We start from the raw sequence: 18,997 nt of genomic DNA, 5'->3' as shown, positions 1-18,997 counted from the left end.
CAGGCGAGACAACCAATAGCGTCGCGTGGAGGGCGCGCAACTGGCCGCCCTCCGGCCGCCATGTTGGACTGGTCGGGGCCGCGGCCGGCGCTGCCCCCGGGCCCGCGGGAGCGCCCGATGGAGCCGCCCGTGACCCTGCGCGTCGCCTACTGCGGCGACACCCGCAGCTTCCTTGTGTCGGATCCGGAGCACACGACGTGGGCCGATGTGGAGGCCATGGTGAGCGCAGCCTGGCTGCGAGGGGCGGCGTGGGAGGGTGGTGCAGCCGCGGGAAGCCGCCTCGGTGGGGTGCCAACCTTGCCGGCGGGTCTGTGGCGGCCCCGCGGCTGCTCCGGCGCTTTCCGAAGCCGTGTCCCCCGTTTCCTAGGCTGCTAGGATTGGTGGTTTATAGTGCTGCGCTCTCGGGTTTTCTTTTGGTATTAACAGTATCTTTTACCCCTACCATGTGCGTAGAGTGATGTGAAAAACCGGTTTTGGAACAGGATTCTTATGGGTCTCTTGTTCTGTGCGAGCAGGTGGCATTAGCTGTGTTCGTAGCCTTTTCCACAGATATGAACAGTTGGTTTGGGTCCTGTAGCCCTCTGTGAAGTACACTCTGTTCCTCTTATCATCTGTTCTTTTATTCATAGAAGTAGTTACAGTGAAGTAAGACACGTGCTGCTTTTCTGAAGATTTGTCCACGATCTCTGGGGTACTGAATCACTAAGACATTTTTGGCCCCTTGCTTCTTGGAGCTTTGTGTGTGCTGGTTTGGACAGTATAGTGTCTGACTGGGCCAGGCGTGTGTTGGCAGTTTTTTGTGAAGGTTTGTATGTTGTCCTCTTGTTATAGTCAAGTTTTTGCTTGGATGATTGTTTCCACGGTTATTTAGTGAAAATTCTTGGCTGAGGCTACAGTTGTGTCATTAGGATTCCCTTGGCTATGGTGAAGCAAATGTGGGGGGTTTTTTTGTAACTATCATTCATTCCATACCAACTGTTCTGGTTTTTTAGCTTACCTTTAAAGTTGCATCTTAAGAGATCTGGTTGCTATGTGTTTTTTATCTTTCAGCTCTTCTTCCAGCTATCATTTTTCCAGTGTACGTGCGGGAGGTTCTTGCATTGTGTGTTACTGAAGTTCAAAGTTTGAACTGTAGCATCTTCACTTGTTGTACTTCAGTCCTTTGGAAGAGGCATTGGTTCAGTCTTAAAATACTTAGTGGCAAGTCTACCCTTCAGGAATGTCTGAGCTGGTTAGAATCCTGCTTGCATCAAAGCTGGAAGCAGATTACTGTGTAAGCACCTTGTTGCCCTTAATCTTAGACAGTCTGAGGGCCAGGGTGTGTTTGTTCAAGGTGTGGTGTTCTATTACAAAAAATGTTTCCCTAACTAACACCATGGGTTGTCTCTGCTGTGTGAATTACTCTTTTAAGGGAGTATCAGTTAAACTCCTTCCTGTTTTAATGTTTTATTAACAGTGTCCCGTGTTTATAAAGGATCACCTGATCTCTCGTTCCAGCTTGAGTTCTAGGGGAGACATTGTAGGTACAGACCACAGTTTCTTCACAATAAGCTGAGCTGGTTCACTCACAGCAGTCCCAAAATCTGGGATGTGTTGCTGGAAGAACCTGCCTGTACCAAGTTCATTGCAGAACGTGTGTGGCTGTGTCCATGTGCTCTGTACAAAACTGTACAGAAGCCCTGGAGACTGTTACTCTACATACAGTAACAACCACCTTCATTTATGGTTCATTTGATGCTGTTCATTCTGCCCCATTAATGTAAAATGGCTGCTCAGCTTCATTCTCTAAATTCTGATCAGCTGTGTGAGCAGTTTCAGGTGCTTTTCAATGTAAAAGGTTGTGTTGGGGGATTGTTGGCTTTCCTATTTTGAGGTGCTTACCAAGATTGAGTTTATTAACCCCAAGCTTGTTCTCTTAGAATGGGAGGGTTATTATTATTTGTTTTGGAGTAAAGATTAACTAGGGAAGGTACAACATGAAAGACACAAATTTGCTCTTTTCATTAGGGCAGGTTAGTAATGGTTAGAGGCAAAGCACCTGGGGGAGTGGCTCAACTTCAGAGGAATGGATTGTGTAAAACTGTGTTTGCTTCAGCTGGGAAACCGAAGGGAGCAGTGGAAGGGTTATAATATTATTCCCAATTAATAGTCGTGTTTAGCTGAGAACATCTGTGGTCCTGTCTCACTGTGGTTTTGTGTTCTTTATTTCATTACAGGTTAAAGTTTCATTTGACCTGGACAACATTCAGATCAAATACATTGATGAGGATAATGATGAGGTAAAATATCTACCACCCCACCCTCCCAACAGGTCAACTGAAAAATGACTCTTGGGAACCTTCCTGCCTCATGATAATTTGTAGTGGGTCCTTCAGGAGCATCTTTTATGCAGATCAGAGGGTGAGGGGTCATTTGTCCCTTAATAATAAAATAGCTGTTAGTCGTGTGCTTTCACTTTTAATGCAGCACACATATTTTAAAATACTCTTTGAGAAGTTACTGCCTTTCCTCCCACCCCCCTGCCAGTGAAACAGCCAGTGGTTCTGTGTGCTCTGAAGGAGGAATATTTCTGTTGAGGAGCTTGATTTTTCTTTTTATGCCAATAAGGTGGTTGTAACTCCTGGTGTTTACAGCCATAGTAAAGCCCTGTTTCTTCAATCTACACTCCTTCCTCTAGAAAATGTAGGTCCCCTGTCATTAGCATATGTTTGCTTCTGTGATCTGGTGTACTCAAATCCTCTGCTTGCTTTATGCAGTTGCTGTAATCTCCAAGCAGATTAGTGACTCAGAAAACAAATTGGTTACTTCTGGTTGTCCTTGTTGAGTAACTTCCTGCTTGGCATAGCCTCACCCTCTCATGTTCTTTCTCTTTATCTAGAGATTCAGAAGAGAGTAATATAACTCTCAGCCAGAATGGACCTTTTGCAAACCCTGTGTTCCACTGCTTGGATTACAGCTTTACTAAAGTGCAGAGATGGAGTCCCTGTCGTTATGTTTTAATTCCCCCTGCTAAGGGGAAATGTCAAGATGCTTCCAACAACTTTTCAGGGAAAGAGGCTCCCCTTTATTTCCAGCTGTATCTTACATAAATATAAAGATGCATCTGTGAAAGCTCCTTTTGAAAGTGATCAGACTGACCAAACCTTGTTCAGAATCAGGCAATACTGTAGGGAGTAAAGAGCTTCTTGTATTAGTAACTTCCGTGTGCAGAATTAACACACAAGTATCTGTAGAAGATGAGCTTGTGAAACGCTTAACTGGTCTCTTGTTGGGCATTTGAAGCAGCTGGGGCCAAGCTCTGTCCTTGTGTGGTGAGGTCAGCAGTTTGGCCCCAGCTTTGAGGAGAGCTCGGTCTGGGGGCAGCAGTGCAGGGACCTGCTTCCTGTGCACACCACAGTTCTGAGTAATGATTAAATGTGGCAGCAGTGGCAAATCTCTGAAGCAGTGGTGCTTTGGGATCTCTAAATAAAAGTACATTTATTCTGGAAGTGTGTTAGTTTTAAGAGAATTGCAAAAGCCTGTCCCTGTCCCTCACTGGCTGTTATTTCTCTTTGCAGGTCTCTGTGAACAGCAAAGGTGAGCTGTTGCTTTACTGAAGTGAAATCAAGAAACAGACCCCAACTGTTGTTTATGTTTTTGGAGAAGCAGCTGTGAATGCTTGCTTTTTGATTTTTGTGTTTTATATATCACTGGACATTCTTCCCAAAGGAAGGAGTTTTTGTCGGAACAAATTGGAATTGACTAAATTAATGGAATGTTGAGTTGTGTGCTTGTTGCTGTATATACAATTTTTCTTTCAGTAACAATGTTGTAAAAGAATTTGCAGAAGGTAGGGGAGACCCCTTGTGGTGTCAGGCTCCCTAAATACCCTGTGCTAAACTTGCATCTGTGGTTTGAGATGGAGAAAATTCATGTTTCTTTCTCTTTTTCTTTAGAGGAATATGAAGAGGCTCTGAAGGTAAAGCTCTCTGACTTTTTGTTAATATGTCCATTGTTCTCCAGTGGAAATTAGTGCAGCTGAGAAGAAAACAGCATTATGTGGTGCATGGAAATCAGAACAGCTCCATTTTCCAGCTTTGGACGACAGTTTGAATATCGTATTACTTTTTTTTGTTAACTGTGCTGGCTTGTCTTGATTTGTATAAATTAGTTGAATAGGCAGTTGTGATTCAGGACTCTAAACAGCAATTGGTTGGTTAAATGACTGACTTTATCAAAGACTTCAACAGCAGTCCCATGTTTGGAGATACTGGGCTCTAGTGGATCCCTTCAAAAATCTTGATACGTGGACTCTACTGCCAGAGCATAACATTAAAACTTCTATTAGTGTCAGTGCTTAGTTATTTTATAAGCAGTTAATTTTACATACAAAATAAAATGGTATTCCTTTACATTTCAGTTGTACATTATTAATCCGTTCAGAACTTTTTCCTCATGGTTTGAATTTTAAATCTGATAATTTCAAAATAATCATAAATTCCTGGACAGAATTTGTTACTTACTGGCTCATGTGAACACTTTGTTGTAGGTTGACAAATTCCTGTAGGATATCTGCATGGTTATCCTTTGGCTTATGCTAAACTTTCTAATAAGCATATTGGTAACCTTTAAGAAGTAAAACATCAGCTGACTCTATCTTGGCATCTCTCTCAGTTTTTCTTTTTGTGTCTGTTAGTTTTTCTCCACCCTTTCCCTGTCCTCTCCAATGTAGTGTAGTGCTGTATTTTTACAAATTTTGTATGCTGATTGCAAGTGGAAAATGTGGTGTGTGTGTGTTTATTTAGATTGCAGTTAAACAAGGAAATCAACTTCAGATGAATGCCTATGAAAAAACCTCTTCTTGTGCTTTGCAACTACATGAAAAAGCTGTTACAGAAAAGCTGGTGCTTCTGAAAGATGAGAAGAAACCTCTTTCACACTATTCCATGCTAACTCAGGGATTAGAGGAAGAATTTAAAAATGACAAGCAGCTGACCATTCAGGTAGGAGCCAGAGCTGTGTTACATACTCCTTAAAACAAAGAATTAGAAAGTGTAATTCACTTTATAGACTGCTTTTCCTCTTTACCCACACATCAAAACTGAGTCCAGAGGTTGGTCTCTGTTCTCAGCTACCAGCACCCATTGAAGCTCACCAAATAGTTTCAGTCTTCAAGAGAATATGTTGATGCTGCCTGTAGAAATACAGGTGCTTCCATGTTGATCATTCTGAAGTATTTTGATAAACAAAGCAATTGGTCTCCTGAAGCCCTCGTTGCCATCTGATAACTTCTGGTTGACTTGACTACTTTGGCTTTGGTGTGTAATCACACTCAAATGCTAATGAAGCAGAAATCTTTCAAGAAAATGTCAGTGGTTAGCTTGTGTTGCTTCTCCAACACAGTGCTCTGTTTTCTGGAGAACTGTAAATAGTTCTCTATGAAGACTCTTGAGACCTATTTCAGTGAGTAACTTGCTGTGTTGAGGGTGGGTTTTTTTTCAACTTTGCATACTTTGTTTTGTGTTGCCTTTTTTTTTCCTGCCAGCAGAAGTTAAATGAGACTCGAACAGAAAAAAAAAGTGAAAATCCTCCAGAATGGTTTACGAGCTACTTGGAAACAGTAAGTGTATTGTCTTGCAAGTATTAGTATTCTTAAAGAAATGTTTAAGAAGTTGTGGGTGGCAAAGATCCTTGTGATGCTTAACTCTAGACATCTGAATGCATTTGCTGTCAGCACAGTTTGATCCATGCCCCTTCTGAAAAGTGCATTGTTTGGTTTATGGGGATGAAGCCTGGGCTGTGGGCAGCCTTGGCCTTGTGTGCATTTAATTATGGCATGAGAAAACAGAGAGGAAGAAGAACACCTGCAGAAAATAACAAGATGTGTTTTGAGAATTGCCAGCAAAGCTTGAGAGCTGCCGGCACAGAGAGAGATATCAGCCACCTGTCAGGACTAGAGAGTCAGGTCGCATGAACAAAGGCTTAGCCAATGAAAAGTGATACGTGTGTGCGTGGACAGAGGAAAAGACTATAGAGTTAAGCCTTCTGTTAAGGGGTTGCTGTTGTTGCTGCTGCCTGTTGTGGGTTGCTTGTGGCTTGGGAGCTTGGCCTGCCTGAGCCCCTGAGGCTTCTGGAGTCTTTTAGGCCTCTGCATGTAGTTTATTTAGTTGTTAATAAAGTAGTATTTGCTGGCAATCGGATTAAGCCTCTCACTACAGACCGCCACAGGTTTATGCATTTGATTAGTTTGAGTGTAGTTTTGAGTAGCTCCTGTGATAGAATCCTGGCAACTGTAGGAATGCCAGGCCACTCATCATGGGAGAGCATAGAATAGTGTTACTGTTGTAGACTCGGTTGCCCAATTTCAGCAGGCCAATACTTAAGGTTTCCTGCAATTAAAAGCAGAGCATTCAATGACTTTGCTTTTCTTTGATTGTTCACTTTGAGAAAATACTTTCAGGAAGCCATTGATAATAAGCTACAGGTTAAGATGTGGTTGTTAACTTGTTTTGAACAGCTGATAAACATGACTGAGAAACAAGTGTGATACCATCACTAAGAATTCATTAGCTAGTGAGTTTTTGAAACTAAAAGGTTTAGTGTACAGTAGTATGCATTTATCTTTAAGCTTTTTTCTTCTAGAGTCTCTTCCTTTGTCACCTTTTTATACAAACTAAAGACAGGGGAAGTTCGTGGTTATATTTAAAACATCCCTGGTGGACAAATAAGAATTTAATGGTAGAGACTCCAGAGGGGTTTGAGAGTTGTGATAATTGTTTTGGAGATGAGTTTCCTTCCCTTTGTGCAAGGTTATGGAAGAAGACCCTTAATATTGTAAGCACAAGTATGTGACTTCTAACTTGGCTTTTAGAAAAAAACAGCCCAGAGCTTTTAAAAATAAAAATCCTTTTTGAGGAATGGGATACTTGTTTAATTCTCTGTAGAATGTGCTGGGAGCGTGGCAAGTGGATTCTGAACTACTCAGTGATGGATTGGGAAACTTGGGATGATGTAAACCAGCTTTTCAAACTGCATAGGTGGATCTCATCCATGACTACTTCAATTTCTTTCCAGTTCAGGGAACAAGTAGTTAAGGAGACTGTTGAGAAGCTGGAGCAGAAGCTGTATGAGAAGCTTGTTCATTGTAATCAGCCTCCAGACTTCTGTGAGGGCTCAGTTGCAGCAGCACCTTCCCCTTTGGAGAGCCCTGATGGCCAGTGTGACTGGCTGATCTCCTGCTGCAACTGCCAGGCCCGCATCGTCGGCATTCGCTACCAGTGCAGGTACAGGGCAGTGGGAGCTGAGTGTGGGGAAACTCGTCGTGTAGGGCCTGCGAGTGAGTCTGAGAAACTGTCTTGGGGTCACAGACTTCTAGATCTCTAATCTGCAGCCTGCTGTACATTTCAGAATGTCTACTATGTGTCTTACCAATGTCTCCTGTAGTGACTAGACTTTATCTGCATAAAAACAAAATTAATACGATTTTGAGAGAAGGTGATTGTTAAAGTGAGAGAACTCTATAACATTTGTATTTGCATGTGAGATGCAGCAGTTATAAAGGAAAATGTTTTGTGTGGTTAACTCAACTAAAAAGCAAAATTTAAAACCACCAGTCTATAATAGTGCTCTGTCTGGCTCTGAGAGTCAATGAAATTAAGGCAGGTCATGCCTTTTTAATGAACTCACTTGTCAGTTTAATAATATGAAGTAGGTTTTGGTGAATTGTTTTAAGTGCGGTGTTAAAAGTGAAGGTTTTATTTGAATGAGGCAACTGCTGTAATGGTAAGCATTCTGGGACTAGGCAGAAGCAGTGGATGAAATGCTAAGAGGGTTTTTCTTTAGATGTGTTGTTTTTTTTTTTTCCATGCTGGCAGGAGATGAGGATCTGTTTTTTTTCAGTCCTGTTCCTGTAGGAGCATCTGCTTGGCATCCCTGAGTACTTGTTGACATAGCCTTTGTATTTTCATAAGTATGGTGCTGGCACTGGATTTCAGTAAAATGAGCAACAATTTTAGTCACTTATGCTAAAGGAAGCATCAGTTTTTTAGAACGCGTGTTCAAGAAGGAAGTGGGAAACTGTTGCAGTTTTGCCAAGAAGAGAGGGAATCATCTCGGTATTCCAGATGGCTCCAAATATTGATGTATAAGTCAGACAAGGAGCTGCTGTCACTTGGGCACTGCCTACAGTGGAAGTGTGATACAGAGTTGTTTCTCTGCAGAAATTCTTTACCTCTTGGTAGCCTTCTGTCTCTTCTGCTTTGCAGCCTTTGTCCAGCCTACAATATCTGTGAAGAGTGTGAAGCAGGAACATACGCACATGATCCAAACCATGTCCTGTTAAAGCTGCGCAGACCTGTCCTCTGCACGGCTGAGAATTGCAGCCCTGCAGAGCTCCCGTCGCACCTGCCTGTGACTCTGGAGCAAGTGAGGTAAAAAATAAAACACCTGCTGGTACCTGACAGGATTGTTCTGATAGCAGGTGGAAACACCAGTATTGGGGTTGATTTTCAACTTTTATTTTAGAGATAGCAAGAAATGGAAGTGGTACTCAAAACTTAATTGTGTGTAGCTCAAAATAGCTCCATACTTGCAGAGGGCCTAAGTCACAAATGTTAATGTTTTTAATAATAAAGTAGAAAATACAGATTTTTGTGTCATAGATGGATAGCAAACATCAAGAGCTTACTTTTTCCTTGAACTCTCTGTATTTGCCTTTATTTGCTCTTTCACTGAGACCATTCAAAATAGTTCCATGAGCAACTATGAGGATGTTCTTTTAAAATTATTTGGTATCCAGTCTAGAAGCCTGAGACATTTCCCAAAGTGATCCCATGACACTAAGACTGTGCTGTGAAATTCTGATCCATTTAATTTATTAAAGTGTCTTATTTTTTTCTGTAGACTCCAGAAACAGATGGACAAAAGATTTCTGAAGGCAGAGAAACAAAGATTACGAGCAGAAAAGAAACAGAGAAAAGCAGAGGTTCGAGAGCTGAAAAAGCAGCTAAAATTGCACAGGAAAATTCATATGTGGAATTCTGTCCATGTATTGGAAACAAGCAGCTCACCTACTCTGAAATCTGAGAGTCTCCAACCTAACACCTTCCTGTAAGAGATGTTCTTAACTGAGCTTCTGGTAGTTTTGCTGTCTGACCTGCTGGGATGAGACCAAGTTAAAGTGAAGGAGGAAGGAGGGTTATGAACTTGCTCATTTAAAGTATGATTTATCTTTGGACCATGTCAGAATTTTGTCAGAATGTGGTTTGCAAGGTGACGGGTTTTTAAGTGGGAGGAACTCTCCCAGGAGAAGGGAAAAAAGTGACTGATTACCAGAAAGTTACTGATTTATATAGATTAAGGAGGAAGGAGAGTGCATAGGATTATATACACGTGCGTGCATGTACAGAATAAATGAACATTGCTGCCAGTTTTTAGAAAGTCTGTGTCTTCCTGCTTTGTTAAGTGTGTCTGTATAAAGTCAAATACATTCTGTGTACTTATGTTCAGTGCTTTTTTTTTGATGGGGGTGTGTGTGCTCTTAGGCTGAAGTTCATTGGATAGCAGCCTTTGCAGGCAATCACTTTGCATTTCCCATTCACTTTGGGTGCATGTATATACAGTGTAAAACTTGTATCATTTTAGTTTCTTTAATTCATCCTTTCCATCTAGGGAATTTAAAAGTCAAATTAACATTAATTGGTAGCTGAACTTCTTCAGTTTCAGTGTATTTTCTTTGGTTTTTATCTCTCCCCAATCTCAGGAGTCCTAATCAACCCTTCCAAGCAATTGTTCCAACACTAAGTGCGGTATTTGTGGATGAGAATTTGCCTGATGGTACTCGCTTGCAACCAGGAACAAAGTTTATCAAACACTGGCGAATGAAGAATACTGGCAATGTGGAATGGACCTCAGACACAAAGGTAGCTTGCTTTTGCTATTACCTTTGCACACTAAAATAGTTCTGGAAGATATTTGCATGTGAATTCTCTGAGGAACCATTTAGGATTTCCTTTGGCCTGTTAATTCACAAGCTGGTAATTCTGGGGCAATGAGCTGTCTAGGTACTCTTTAGAGGTGCCAGCTGTAGGAGGAAAGTAATTGAGACTACCATCACTGAACAGGTTTCCCATTAATAATATGTCCCCCATGTTACCATGGTACAGTTTGACCCTGTATACAACTGTTGCTTTTCTGGCCTCCAGAAACCTTTGTTCTGTGAGTAGCTACATTCATGTTGAAAGATGGGGTTATCTTCTGTGTGATGATAGTGACTAATGTGAGGGTGTTTACTAGCAGCCAGTCTTCTCCATGCCTGGTATCTGCAAGGCCTTTCAGCAGAAGGAATTCTGCTTCTTACTGCCCACATTTTGCAGAGAAGTTTGTCAAGTTAACTTTTGGATTTTTCTGTTGTATATTTCAGCTGAAACTTATGTGGGGAAATCTGACCCTGGCATCTTCTGAGAAGAAGGATGTGTTAGTGCCATCCCTTCCATCGGGACAAATAGGAACTGTTTCAGTTGAGTTTGTAGCTCCTAATATAGAAGGAACTTATACTTCTTACTGGAGACTGTCACACAGAGGGGAACAGTTTGGGCCAAGGATCTGGTGCAGTATTGTTGTGGATCCCTCTCCAGCTGCTGACTATCTAGAAAGTGATTGGAAGGGTTCTGGCTCCTGTCAGAAGAGTAAAGCTCCCAGCATCAAACAGGCAAGTCACTCACCTGGTATTTGAGGCACTACTGAATGGCTTAGGAGAGGGAGCACTGTGTATTGTCTGGCATAGCGTGACTATTTGAGGGGATTCTTTTAGTTGTTTGCTTCTAGATTTTATTTTTAATAGGAAAGAAATGCAACATATATTGCTTTTATAAGTTCTAAAATGGTCATTCTTTTTGACAGGCATGAGATTAGTTATCAGTCTGTTGCAGCTATTTGTCTTGTTCTTTGCTTGAACTGTAACACTACAGAATTTCTCTTTGTTAGGTCTTGGCCTTTTGGCTCTAAAATGAATTATTTTAAATCTCTTTCAAGTCACTTGTGTGCTTGCACAAAATTCAGGCTTTATATTTCATCTAATGTTTTATTTACTGTCTGTCTAAGGGGCTTCTGGGACACTGGGTTTTTTCGTTTGTTTGTTTTTGCAGGTTGCATCCTTAAAACCAGAAGCAGGTGCTCAGTTTGTGGGTGAAATCACAGAGCAGGCTGAAATATCTTTGCCAAGTATTCCTTTAAAGATCAAAAATCTGCCAAGTGAGAGAGAATTTTATATTCCATCTGTTGACCTCCTCACTGCACAGGTAAAGTGCTAAAATTCAGGTAGAGATAAAGCAAACCACTTTGGGTTTGATATCTAGGTATGTAGACATCCATAAGAATAAAGCTTCTGACCTCTAAAATGGCCACTCTGTTTTCAGCAAGAGTGCATTGCATTTTACATAGCAGAGGTGTTGTGTTCTAATTGGTGTCAGGGAATGTCACTATTTGGAAGGCATGTGCTGGACAGGTTAAGATTCTCAAAAAAGAGTTGGCATTGGGTCTTTCTCTGTCCCTTGTCAAGGGAGTTCTTAGTGTTGTCTCTCACTGCTCTTGAGTTTTGCACTGTATCCTATGACATGGATGTATGTTGTGGGAAAACTGCCCTCTGAGGTCGTACTTAGGAACAAAATGTTATTTTGTACCATAGTTGGACCTGTGCTGCTAAGTACAGACACGATTCCATTTCAGGGTTTGCTGATGAAAACTGGTGTTTCTTCCTGCAGGATTTGCTGTCCTTTGAGCTGTTGGACATTAATATTGTGCAGGAATTGGAGCGAGTGCCACACAATACTCCTGTTGGTAAGGCTCTCTCATTCTGTGTGCTGTCTCAAGCACAGACAGCTATCCTTTGTGTTTTTTAGTATTGGCTTCTTTTCATCTTCATATCCCTGACGCCATAAGATGGCAGATGTTGAAGACTGCTGCCCTTTCTTTACCCAACCAGTGGCAGTGCCATGCAAAGCTAGTTGTTTATTTCACCAAATTATCTTGCAAAATAGCCGAGTTTCTTCAGTCTTGGAAAAATGTCCCTTAAAAAGAGTAACTGTTTAAAATAATAACTTCTGGAGGCTCCTACTGTCTTAGCGCCAATTATCTTTGTTCCCTGTGTTTTTCAGACATGACTCCATGCATGTCCCCTTTGCCACATGACAGCCCCTTGCTGGAGAAACCTGGCTTAGGTCAGATAGAGGAGGAGGAGAACGAGGGGAGTGGACTTAAGCTAGTGCCTGGTAAGCAGTAGTTCCGAGGAGCTTGGGGGCGAAGGGAGGATATTGCCACTTCCGTACAGTCGGCAGACCTAATGTCTAAAAGGAATTCTAACTACTCTCTTCCCCTTCTTTGGAAAAACAAGTCGTTGTTTGGCTCATAAACCTTTAGCCTGATGCTAGTCCTGTGATTGTAGAGTTTGGATCATAATATATGTAGATTCAGAAATACAACTCAGAGAATCACCAGAATGGTTTGGGTTACGGAAAGAACCTTAAAGATCATCCAGTTCCAATTCCCCCTGCCATGGGCAGGGACATCTTCCACTAGACCAGGTTACTCCAAGACCTGTCCCACCTGGCCTTGGACACTTCCAAAGAAGGGGTAGCCACAGCTTCTCTGGGCAACCCGTGCCAGGGCCTCCCCACCCTCACAAGAATTTCTGCCTAATGTCTGATCTAAATGTACCCTCCTTCAGCCTAAAGCCATTCCCTGTTTTCCTATTACTGCATGCCCTTGTAAAAAGTCCCTTCAAATGCTTCTCTTAATTTGTCTGGCCACTAGAATTGCTGGGAGAATTAACAATTTGCCCTTTATAGACTAGGCTATACTCAAAACACTCCAGGTGTGGCCCACATGCTTCTCAATCACTTTCACATTCAACTTGAACTCAATTAAAAAAATCTTTCCATTTTTAAAAAGAATTAACACAGAGAGTCAATATTACCATGGGTAGCCTAAAAAAATCTTACAGTTACATTTTCTTGTGGTGGTGGTAAAATCTATTCTGTTTCCTTTCCCAAGGAATGGCAGAAGCCTGCCTTCCTGTGGACTCCACCATGGTGAAGGTGAAAGCTGAGCATGCGTTGAACCAGGAGGAAGGGGAAGAAGATATGAGTGGGACTCAGTTTGTCTGTGAAACTGTAATTCGATCTCTGACCCTGGATGCTGCACCTGACCACAGGCCCCCCCCACCAAAAAGTAAAACCCTTCAGAGTAAGTACAGTCATTAGCTGCCTTCCCTGGTTTGACTTGTTTGCAGTCAGACATGGGACACAAATTGCTCAGCTCAGGTGATGATACCATTTAATTGTTTTTCCTGATTGTTTTGTTAGACTCTCTACAAACACTGCAAGACACCTTCAGTTGCAATATGATAAATGAAGAATCTCCTATGATAAATACTAATGCCAGTTCCAAAAAGGAAGCAAAGATTCATCAGTCAGAGGCAATGATGGAAAATTACTGTGGTAAGTAAAATAGGTTTGAATTTAGGATGAAGCTGTAATAAGGACTACAGAAAAAAATCAAGTGTAAAAAGATCTGGCTGCTCTAGGAAATTGATCCTCATTACATGAAGAGAATCATTTCATCAGAAAATTGGTGTCAGTACTCTGAAGAAGCACCTAGTTGAACAGCTGCTTTTTAAAATGTGAAATTGAGACATAAATCTTCCAGTTGAGTATTCAAATAAGTCCTCATATATTATGCATGACTGGTGCCTCTGTATTTTGTACATGTAGCTTGAAGTCAGTACTTTTAACTGTTTCTGAGCTGTTTGTAATGTGTGTAATTTAGGAGCTGAAAACTACAGTTTAATTTTCCCTGTATAGCTCTTATTCCTGTTTTTTATTGTAAGCATTAATATCAGCAGTGTATTTGCATAGGCTTAATGCTAAGATCTATTACTCTTTCACACTACACCCTCCCCCAGTGGTTAAAACTTCACTTTTTTCATCTTAGGGGACCTTCCACGGTCTGGTGAGAGCACGAGCCCTTGTAATGGTACTGCCAATTGTGATGAAGAGGAGGATGATGATAAAGACGATGTTCAGAGTCAAGGCTCCTCTGCTTCGTCAGAGGATTATATCATTATTCTCCCCGAGTGCTTTGACACCAGTCGGCCTTTAGGCGAGTCCATGTATAGTTCGGCTCTTTCTCAGCCCAGTTTGGAGAAGGCAGGAGAAGCTGAAACAGGAGCAGAGAGGCCAGAAGGGGGAAGCCAGGCACAGACCCGCAGGATTTTGTCACCTTCGCTAACACCAGCTGCGGTACCGTTAACCCCAGTGACTGCTGACACCTTGCCCCATACACAAAGGTAGGCTTTGGGTACAGGAATCAAATGGGCATGCTCGTGTTTCTGTAGAAACTGCAGGGTCTTGTGCTTATGTTCAGTATCCAAACAGAAACTGCTGTAACAAAACTCTTGTCATATACTGGGGAGAATGTCCTTAAATTCTGCAGCTTTTTATAGTGCATGCACTCACTGATTTAGGTAATGCAAGACATGGAGAGAAGGGACCTTGTGAAGTTTTTTTTTTTGTCTATTGATCTTGACTTATCTATGTGTGTACATGTAGAATAAAAGTAGTAAAAGTAATTTTTTTGCCTTGCATTTTCAGGAATCTTGGATCTCTTTCAGATCATATCTTCCAAGAACCAAACATACCAGCTTCAGAGAATATCTCCTCTGCTTCTCATGATCAAATACAAAGAGAAGGTATTGAGAAGTACTTAATAAAGGGTGCATCCTATTGCTGTCACCTATTCCTTATGCTCAATATTGAATTTGTTGTCTCATTATTCTTGAAGAGAGCAGAAAGGCTAAGCAATAGATTGTAGTTTTTCTCTGGATGTTGAACTTGTGCTATATGGATGTTGCAAACAGAGAAAGAATTGGCTTTATGGATCAGTTAAGAGCATCTATTCATTAGAAACGGTAGGAGGATACTTAGAAGTACTTACAGACATGTGGAAAATTACCCTTCTCTGGAATTAATGAGCTGTGTGTTTAAGCTGCTGTTACAGTCACTGAGTGCTCAGACAGTAGTTCCTCTTGTGTTAAACACCCACCAACTAATCAGCCAAATGGTCCTGAAGTTCTTCTAAATGCTTTGACTGCAGCAAGAGTCCTGCATACCTAGTTTGTGTCTGCATAACTAAACTTAGAGTATTACTTTTATACTGAGTCCCACTCCTTTCCATTTATGTATATGTTGCATCCCTCCAGCTTCTCTTTAACTGGACATGCTGCCATTTTTTTCTTCCTTTTCCAGAACGCAGTGATGAAGACAGTCATGGTGTAGGATCTTCTGGATCTCTCCCTAGTAAACAGAAGTTCTCCGAATACCCAAGGTAACAAAGCTGAAGCTGTGACTTCACAAACACTGTTTGAAACTGGAAACTGCTAAATTAGGCACCCAGGAAAAAGCACTGACTTACAGACTTCATATAGTCACTATTTTGAAGAAAGGCTTCTCTTCTTAAAGGAAACATGCTGTATTTCATAATGCTGTATTTTCATAAGATCTTGGCTTCTACTTAGACACAAATCTAAAGGATGCAGAATTGGCAAGCAAAAGTTTATGAAGAGTTCAAGCTGAGTCCTGAAATTCTGTAGGGGTTTTTTTTTGTTTGTGTTTGTTTGGGTTTTTTTTCTGGAAAAGCTGTTTTCTTAAAATGGTGATTTTGCAAGTTAGCTACAAAGTTACATGTCTTAAGATACTGAGACTGAAGGAACAAGGCAAAACATTGAGCAGAATATTAAGTGACTTAAGAATTCATGGAAAACAACTGAAAGTTACTCTGGCCTGAATGGATGTGTCAGTGCACAGCTTTCATGTATAGATGTTTCCTTCTAGATGAGAGTACTTAAGTCTCTACAAAAGATGAGTTTATGGAAAGCATAAGCCCAATTTAATAGCAGGTATCAAGAAAAAAAGGAATGAGCTTCCTGCATAGCTCAGTTTTCAAACAGCACTGCCTCCTGTGGATCAGAGGCTGTTCTCTCCAACAGTAGACACATCAACAGGCAGATACTTGCATTTTGCTGAAACAAATGCTTGGCTTTACTGACCCTAAAGTAACACCCAGCCTCTCCACAGGTACCCTCAAGGAAGCAGCATTGCAGGAGAACTTGTCAAAGGAGCTTTGTCAGTTGCTGCTTCTGCCTACAAAGCATTATTTGCTGGACCACCGATTATTGAGCAGGTAAATGTGTTTCCTGTATGCTGTGTGAGTTTCATAGAGTGACAGCCTTCAATTTATAGCTATGTTTTATAAATATATCAATATTCTATATAGGACTTGATGTAAGAGTAAAATGTTAACCTGGATGGCATCCCTTTGAGGTATTCTGTTCCCCATGGATTGAGAAATCCATGCCATGAGGGATGGAAGCATTTCTCTTGTAGCATGATGTGAGAGTAGTAACTCACCTTTGTACGTGAGCAGTGAAAGGGAATATGAATAGCTTAGCTGGGACTAAAAGGGCCTCTGTGCCTCAATTGTATTCCAGTATAGTAAACTATCTTTTTTAGCTGATGTTACTCTCTTTTGTTTCCAGCAGCCTGCAGCTACAGAAGAGCAGACTGCCACCCTGCTGTCCAGTCTGTGTGAAATGGGATTCTGTGACAGGCAGTTAAATCTGCGGCTGCTGAAGAAACACAACAATAATATGGTTCAAGTGGTAACTGAATTACTTCAGATCAGTAACAGTGACTGGTACAGCAGTAGATGCTGAACCTACCTGGTGGAGGGAGGAATTGTCTTCATTGAGTAAACGCCCATTAAAAACTACAACAGTAGCAGGCTGCTCCTCAGCTGCTTTCTGTTTGGAGGTATGACTTAAAATTTTGGCTTTTCTTTGAGGTTTTGACTTTTTTTTCCTCAAGGAAATGTCAAACAGTCCTTGTGATGGCATCTCTTGAACTGGACACCAGAATTTCAATTGTTATTTGAACCTCATAGTTAAATGACTAGTCCTTAAGTCTCTAAATTCAAGACTGACTCCTTTTACCAGGGAATCCTGTAGAACTAAACTGGCACCCAGATGAGAACTTCCCCTTTTACTGTGTGTAATTTGTTTTTAGGCTGCTGGAAATTTTTGTTGACTTTCAAGTAGCTTTGGAATAGGAGCAAGTGTAAAATACCATTGTAAAATGTAGTCCTGCTGAATTTACAAGAGGTGCCCACAACTAGCAAGTTGTTTCTTCTAATGATTTAGTAACTGGTTTTCCAATGCACAGTAGTACTGTAACAGATTTAAACCTTACAAATCATTCTAAGAAAAAGAAGTTGCTCATAGACAAAAGCCATCTTGAATCTAGTCTAAAAGTGTAACTGCAGTTAAAATGTCGAATACCAGGGAAGTTGTTGTTTGTTGCAGCAGAATGAAGCAGGACAGTGAATTTACCACCAGCAATTGAACCAGCTCTAGTAATGTTAGTGCAAAACAGATCTCTAACACAAAAGTATAACCTACATAAAATATTTTGTTAAAGATGGAGTGTAAGGGTAGGAAAAGCCTTTCTAAGAAACTTTACAGACTCTATAAATAAAAATATGACCCTTGTCTTTTTTCAGTATATATAGTGCAAATGCTTTCTCTGTTAATACAACACAGAAAAGTTCAAGAATGTGTAGAAACCCAGACCCGAATTGGAGCACAAACTCTGGTAATCTTCAGGAATGGGAAGAGTGCTTGAGAGAGGGATTGGGTAACTTTACTTCAGAGTTTGAAAAATGCATTAACTTAAGCACTTTCAAGTGTATAGTCTCCTCTGATGGTTATAGCTGCTTCCGTGTTTCCATCTGTAGGATTTGTTTTTCTGGTAAGGATTTTGTTTGAGATGCCCATATTTAATCTGAAATCTAAGAATTCCCTTATAAATGTGCTGAGAGAGATTTGATTCTGAAGAATCACGAGACATGAGCACCAGACACTGCTATGCAGTGGGGTATCCACAGATAATTCCTCATAGTTCAGTCCCTCCATGGGTGACGGTGTTGGCTACGTTCGAACTTGCAAGTAAATGTTTTTCCTTGCTGCAGTAAGAGATGATCGATCCTAAAATATTTTATATTACCCCTGCTTCAAACTAAAGTGTTCTGTTTTGTCACAATGTAGCTGAATTGGTGTCAGTATTGTGACTGACCACATTATCAGTAGTAATTTTTTAAAAGACTTAGTATCCATAGAGAGACCATTAAAATAGTTCAAGAAAACAAATGTATCATACCACTTTTGTTTTAAACCTATTTTTATAGATTGAGGAAGATACACTTATTTTGAAATACAGTAGACCTATTTTGCAGTGTTTCCCATCTCTGTACACCAGTACAACTGTATGCTGTGGACCAGTGACAGATCCTTCTGTAACTTTCCCCACCTTAACTTAGGTGTGCTCTTTTGAGTATATTTTGACTAATGCCAACTCTAGAATGAGAAGGACAGGGATGCAATGCAGAAGCTGGTGACACTTTGAAGGAGTGTGCTTATCTGCTTGGATCCATCAGGCCCAGCAGGACCCGTGTTCTCTCTGTGTGTACCTTTGTAATAGGAATGTTAATGTGTTCTATAAATTAACAAAACTAAAACGTTTGAAGAGGAACATTTCCTTGCAGATTGAAATGTCACGTGTGAGATGCTGTTCTCTTTAGGTTACTTTTTACTAGAGTTTAGATGCTGTATGCTCTGGCTTAAGATAGATACATTTTTGTTGGCTTTGTATATTTTGTTAATGGATGCATGGTATAATTTATAATATATTCTCTAGAGCAGATGTGGCCTCTGTGTCTTATTTCAGGTGGCCGTGGCTGGGGTGGGGTTCCTTCTCCTGTTCCCCCCCGCGCGGGTGGTGGGTGCCCCGGCCCCTTGCCCTGCCCAGGACCCCCCAGAACTGCCGCGAGCCCATGCCCTGGGCCACCGCCGGGTTGGGCACGAGGGGCAGCCGGGGCAGGAGCCAGGCCCGCGCCCGAGACTGCTCATGCCGTA

General features: G+C 41.3%; 1 protein-coding gene across 5 annotated transcripts; it reads left to right on the top strand.

Moving 5' to 3' along the window:
- Positions 1-38: 38 nt before the first annotated feature.
- Positions 39-18,785, top strand: NBR1 (NBR1 autophagy cargo receptor). 5 transcript variants are annotated; one of them, XM_071577628.1, is made up of 21 exons: positions 39-219; positions 2,217-2,279; positions 3,558-3,576; positions 3,936-3,958; positions 4,785-4,982; positions 5,528-5,599; positions 7,054-7,262; positions 8,244-8,408; positions 8,881-9,087; positions 9,740-9,899; positions 10,400-10,687; positions 11,124-11,276; positions 11,739-11,814; positions 12,132-12,245; positions 13,027-13,218; positions 13,338-13,472; positions 13,966-14,320; positions 14,625-14,722; positions 15,279-15,357; positions 16,107-16,212; positions 16,568-18,785. In XM_071577628.1, the coding sequence occupies exons 1-21, from the start codon at positions 61-63 to the stop codon at positions 16,742-16,744; spliced, it is 3,048 nt and encodes a 1,015-aa protein (XP_071433729.1). In that variant the 5' UTR covers positions 39-60; the 3' UTR covers positions 16,745-18,785. The 5 variants fall into 5 exon arrangements, with proteins under 5 accessions (XP_071433729.1, XP_071433730.1, XP_071433728.1 ...); XM_071577629.1 differs by having other exon boundaries at positions 5,525-5,599; positions 16,571-18,785; XM_071577627.1 differs by having other exon boundaries at positions 5,525-5,599.
- The last annotated feature ends 212 nt before the right edge of the window (positions 18,786-18,997 follow it).

Source organism: Pithys albifrons, chromosome 25, assembly GCF_047495875.1.
Source record: "Pithys albifrons albifrons isolate INPA30051 chromosome 25, PitAlb_v1, whole genome shotgun sequence".
Taxonomy (NCBI): Eukaryota; Metazoa; Chordata; class Aves; order Passeriformes; family Thamnophilidae; genus Pithys; species Pithys albifrons.
Note: the sequence above shows the minus strand (reverse complement) of the source record. Positions and strands in the feature narration are given on the sequence as shown.

Excerpts from the sequence above, each read along its gene's own strand:
- NBR1 (XM_071577627.1), top strand. The coding sequence starts at position 61 with ATGTTGGACTGGTCGGGGCCGCGGCCGGCGCTGCCCCCGGGCCCGCGG. Across the intron at positions 14,723-15,278 it reads TGATCAAATACAAAGAGAAG|AACGCAGTGATGAAGACAGT; the intron begins GTATTGAGAAGT and ends TTCCTTTTCCAG. Across the intron at positions 15,358-16,106 it reads AAGTTCTCCGAATACCCAAG|GTACCCTCAAGGAAGCAGCA; the intron begins GTAACAAAGCTG and ends GCCTCTCCACAG.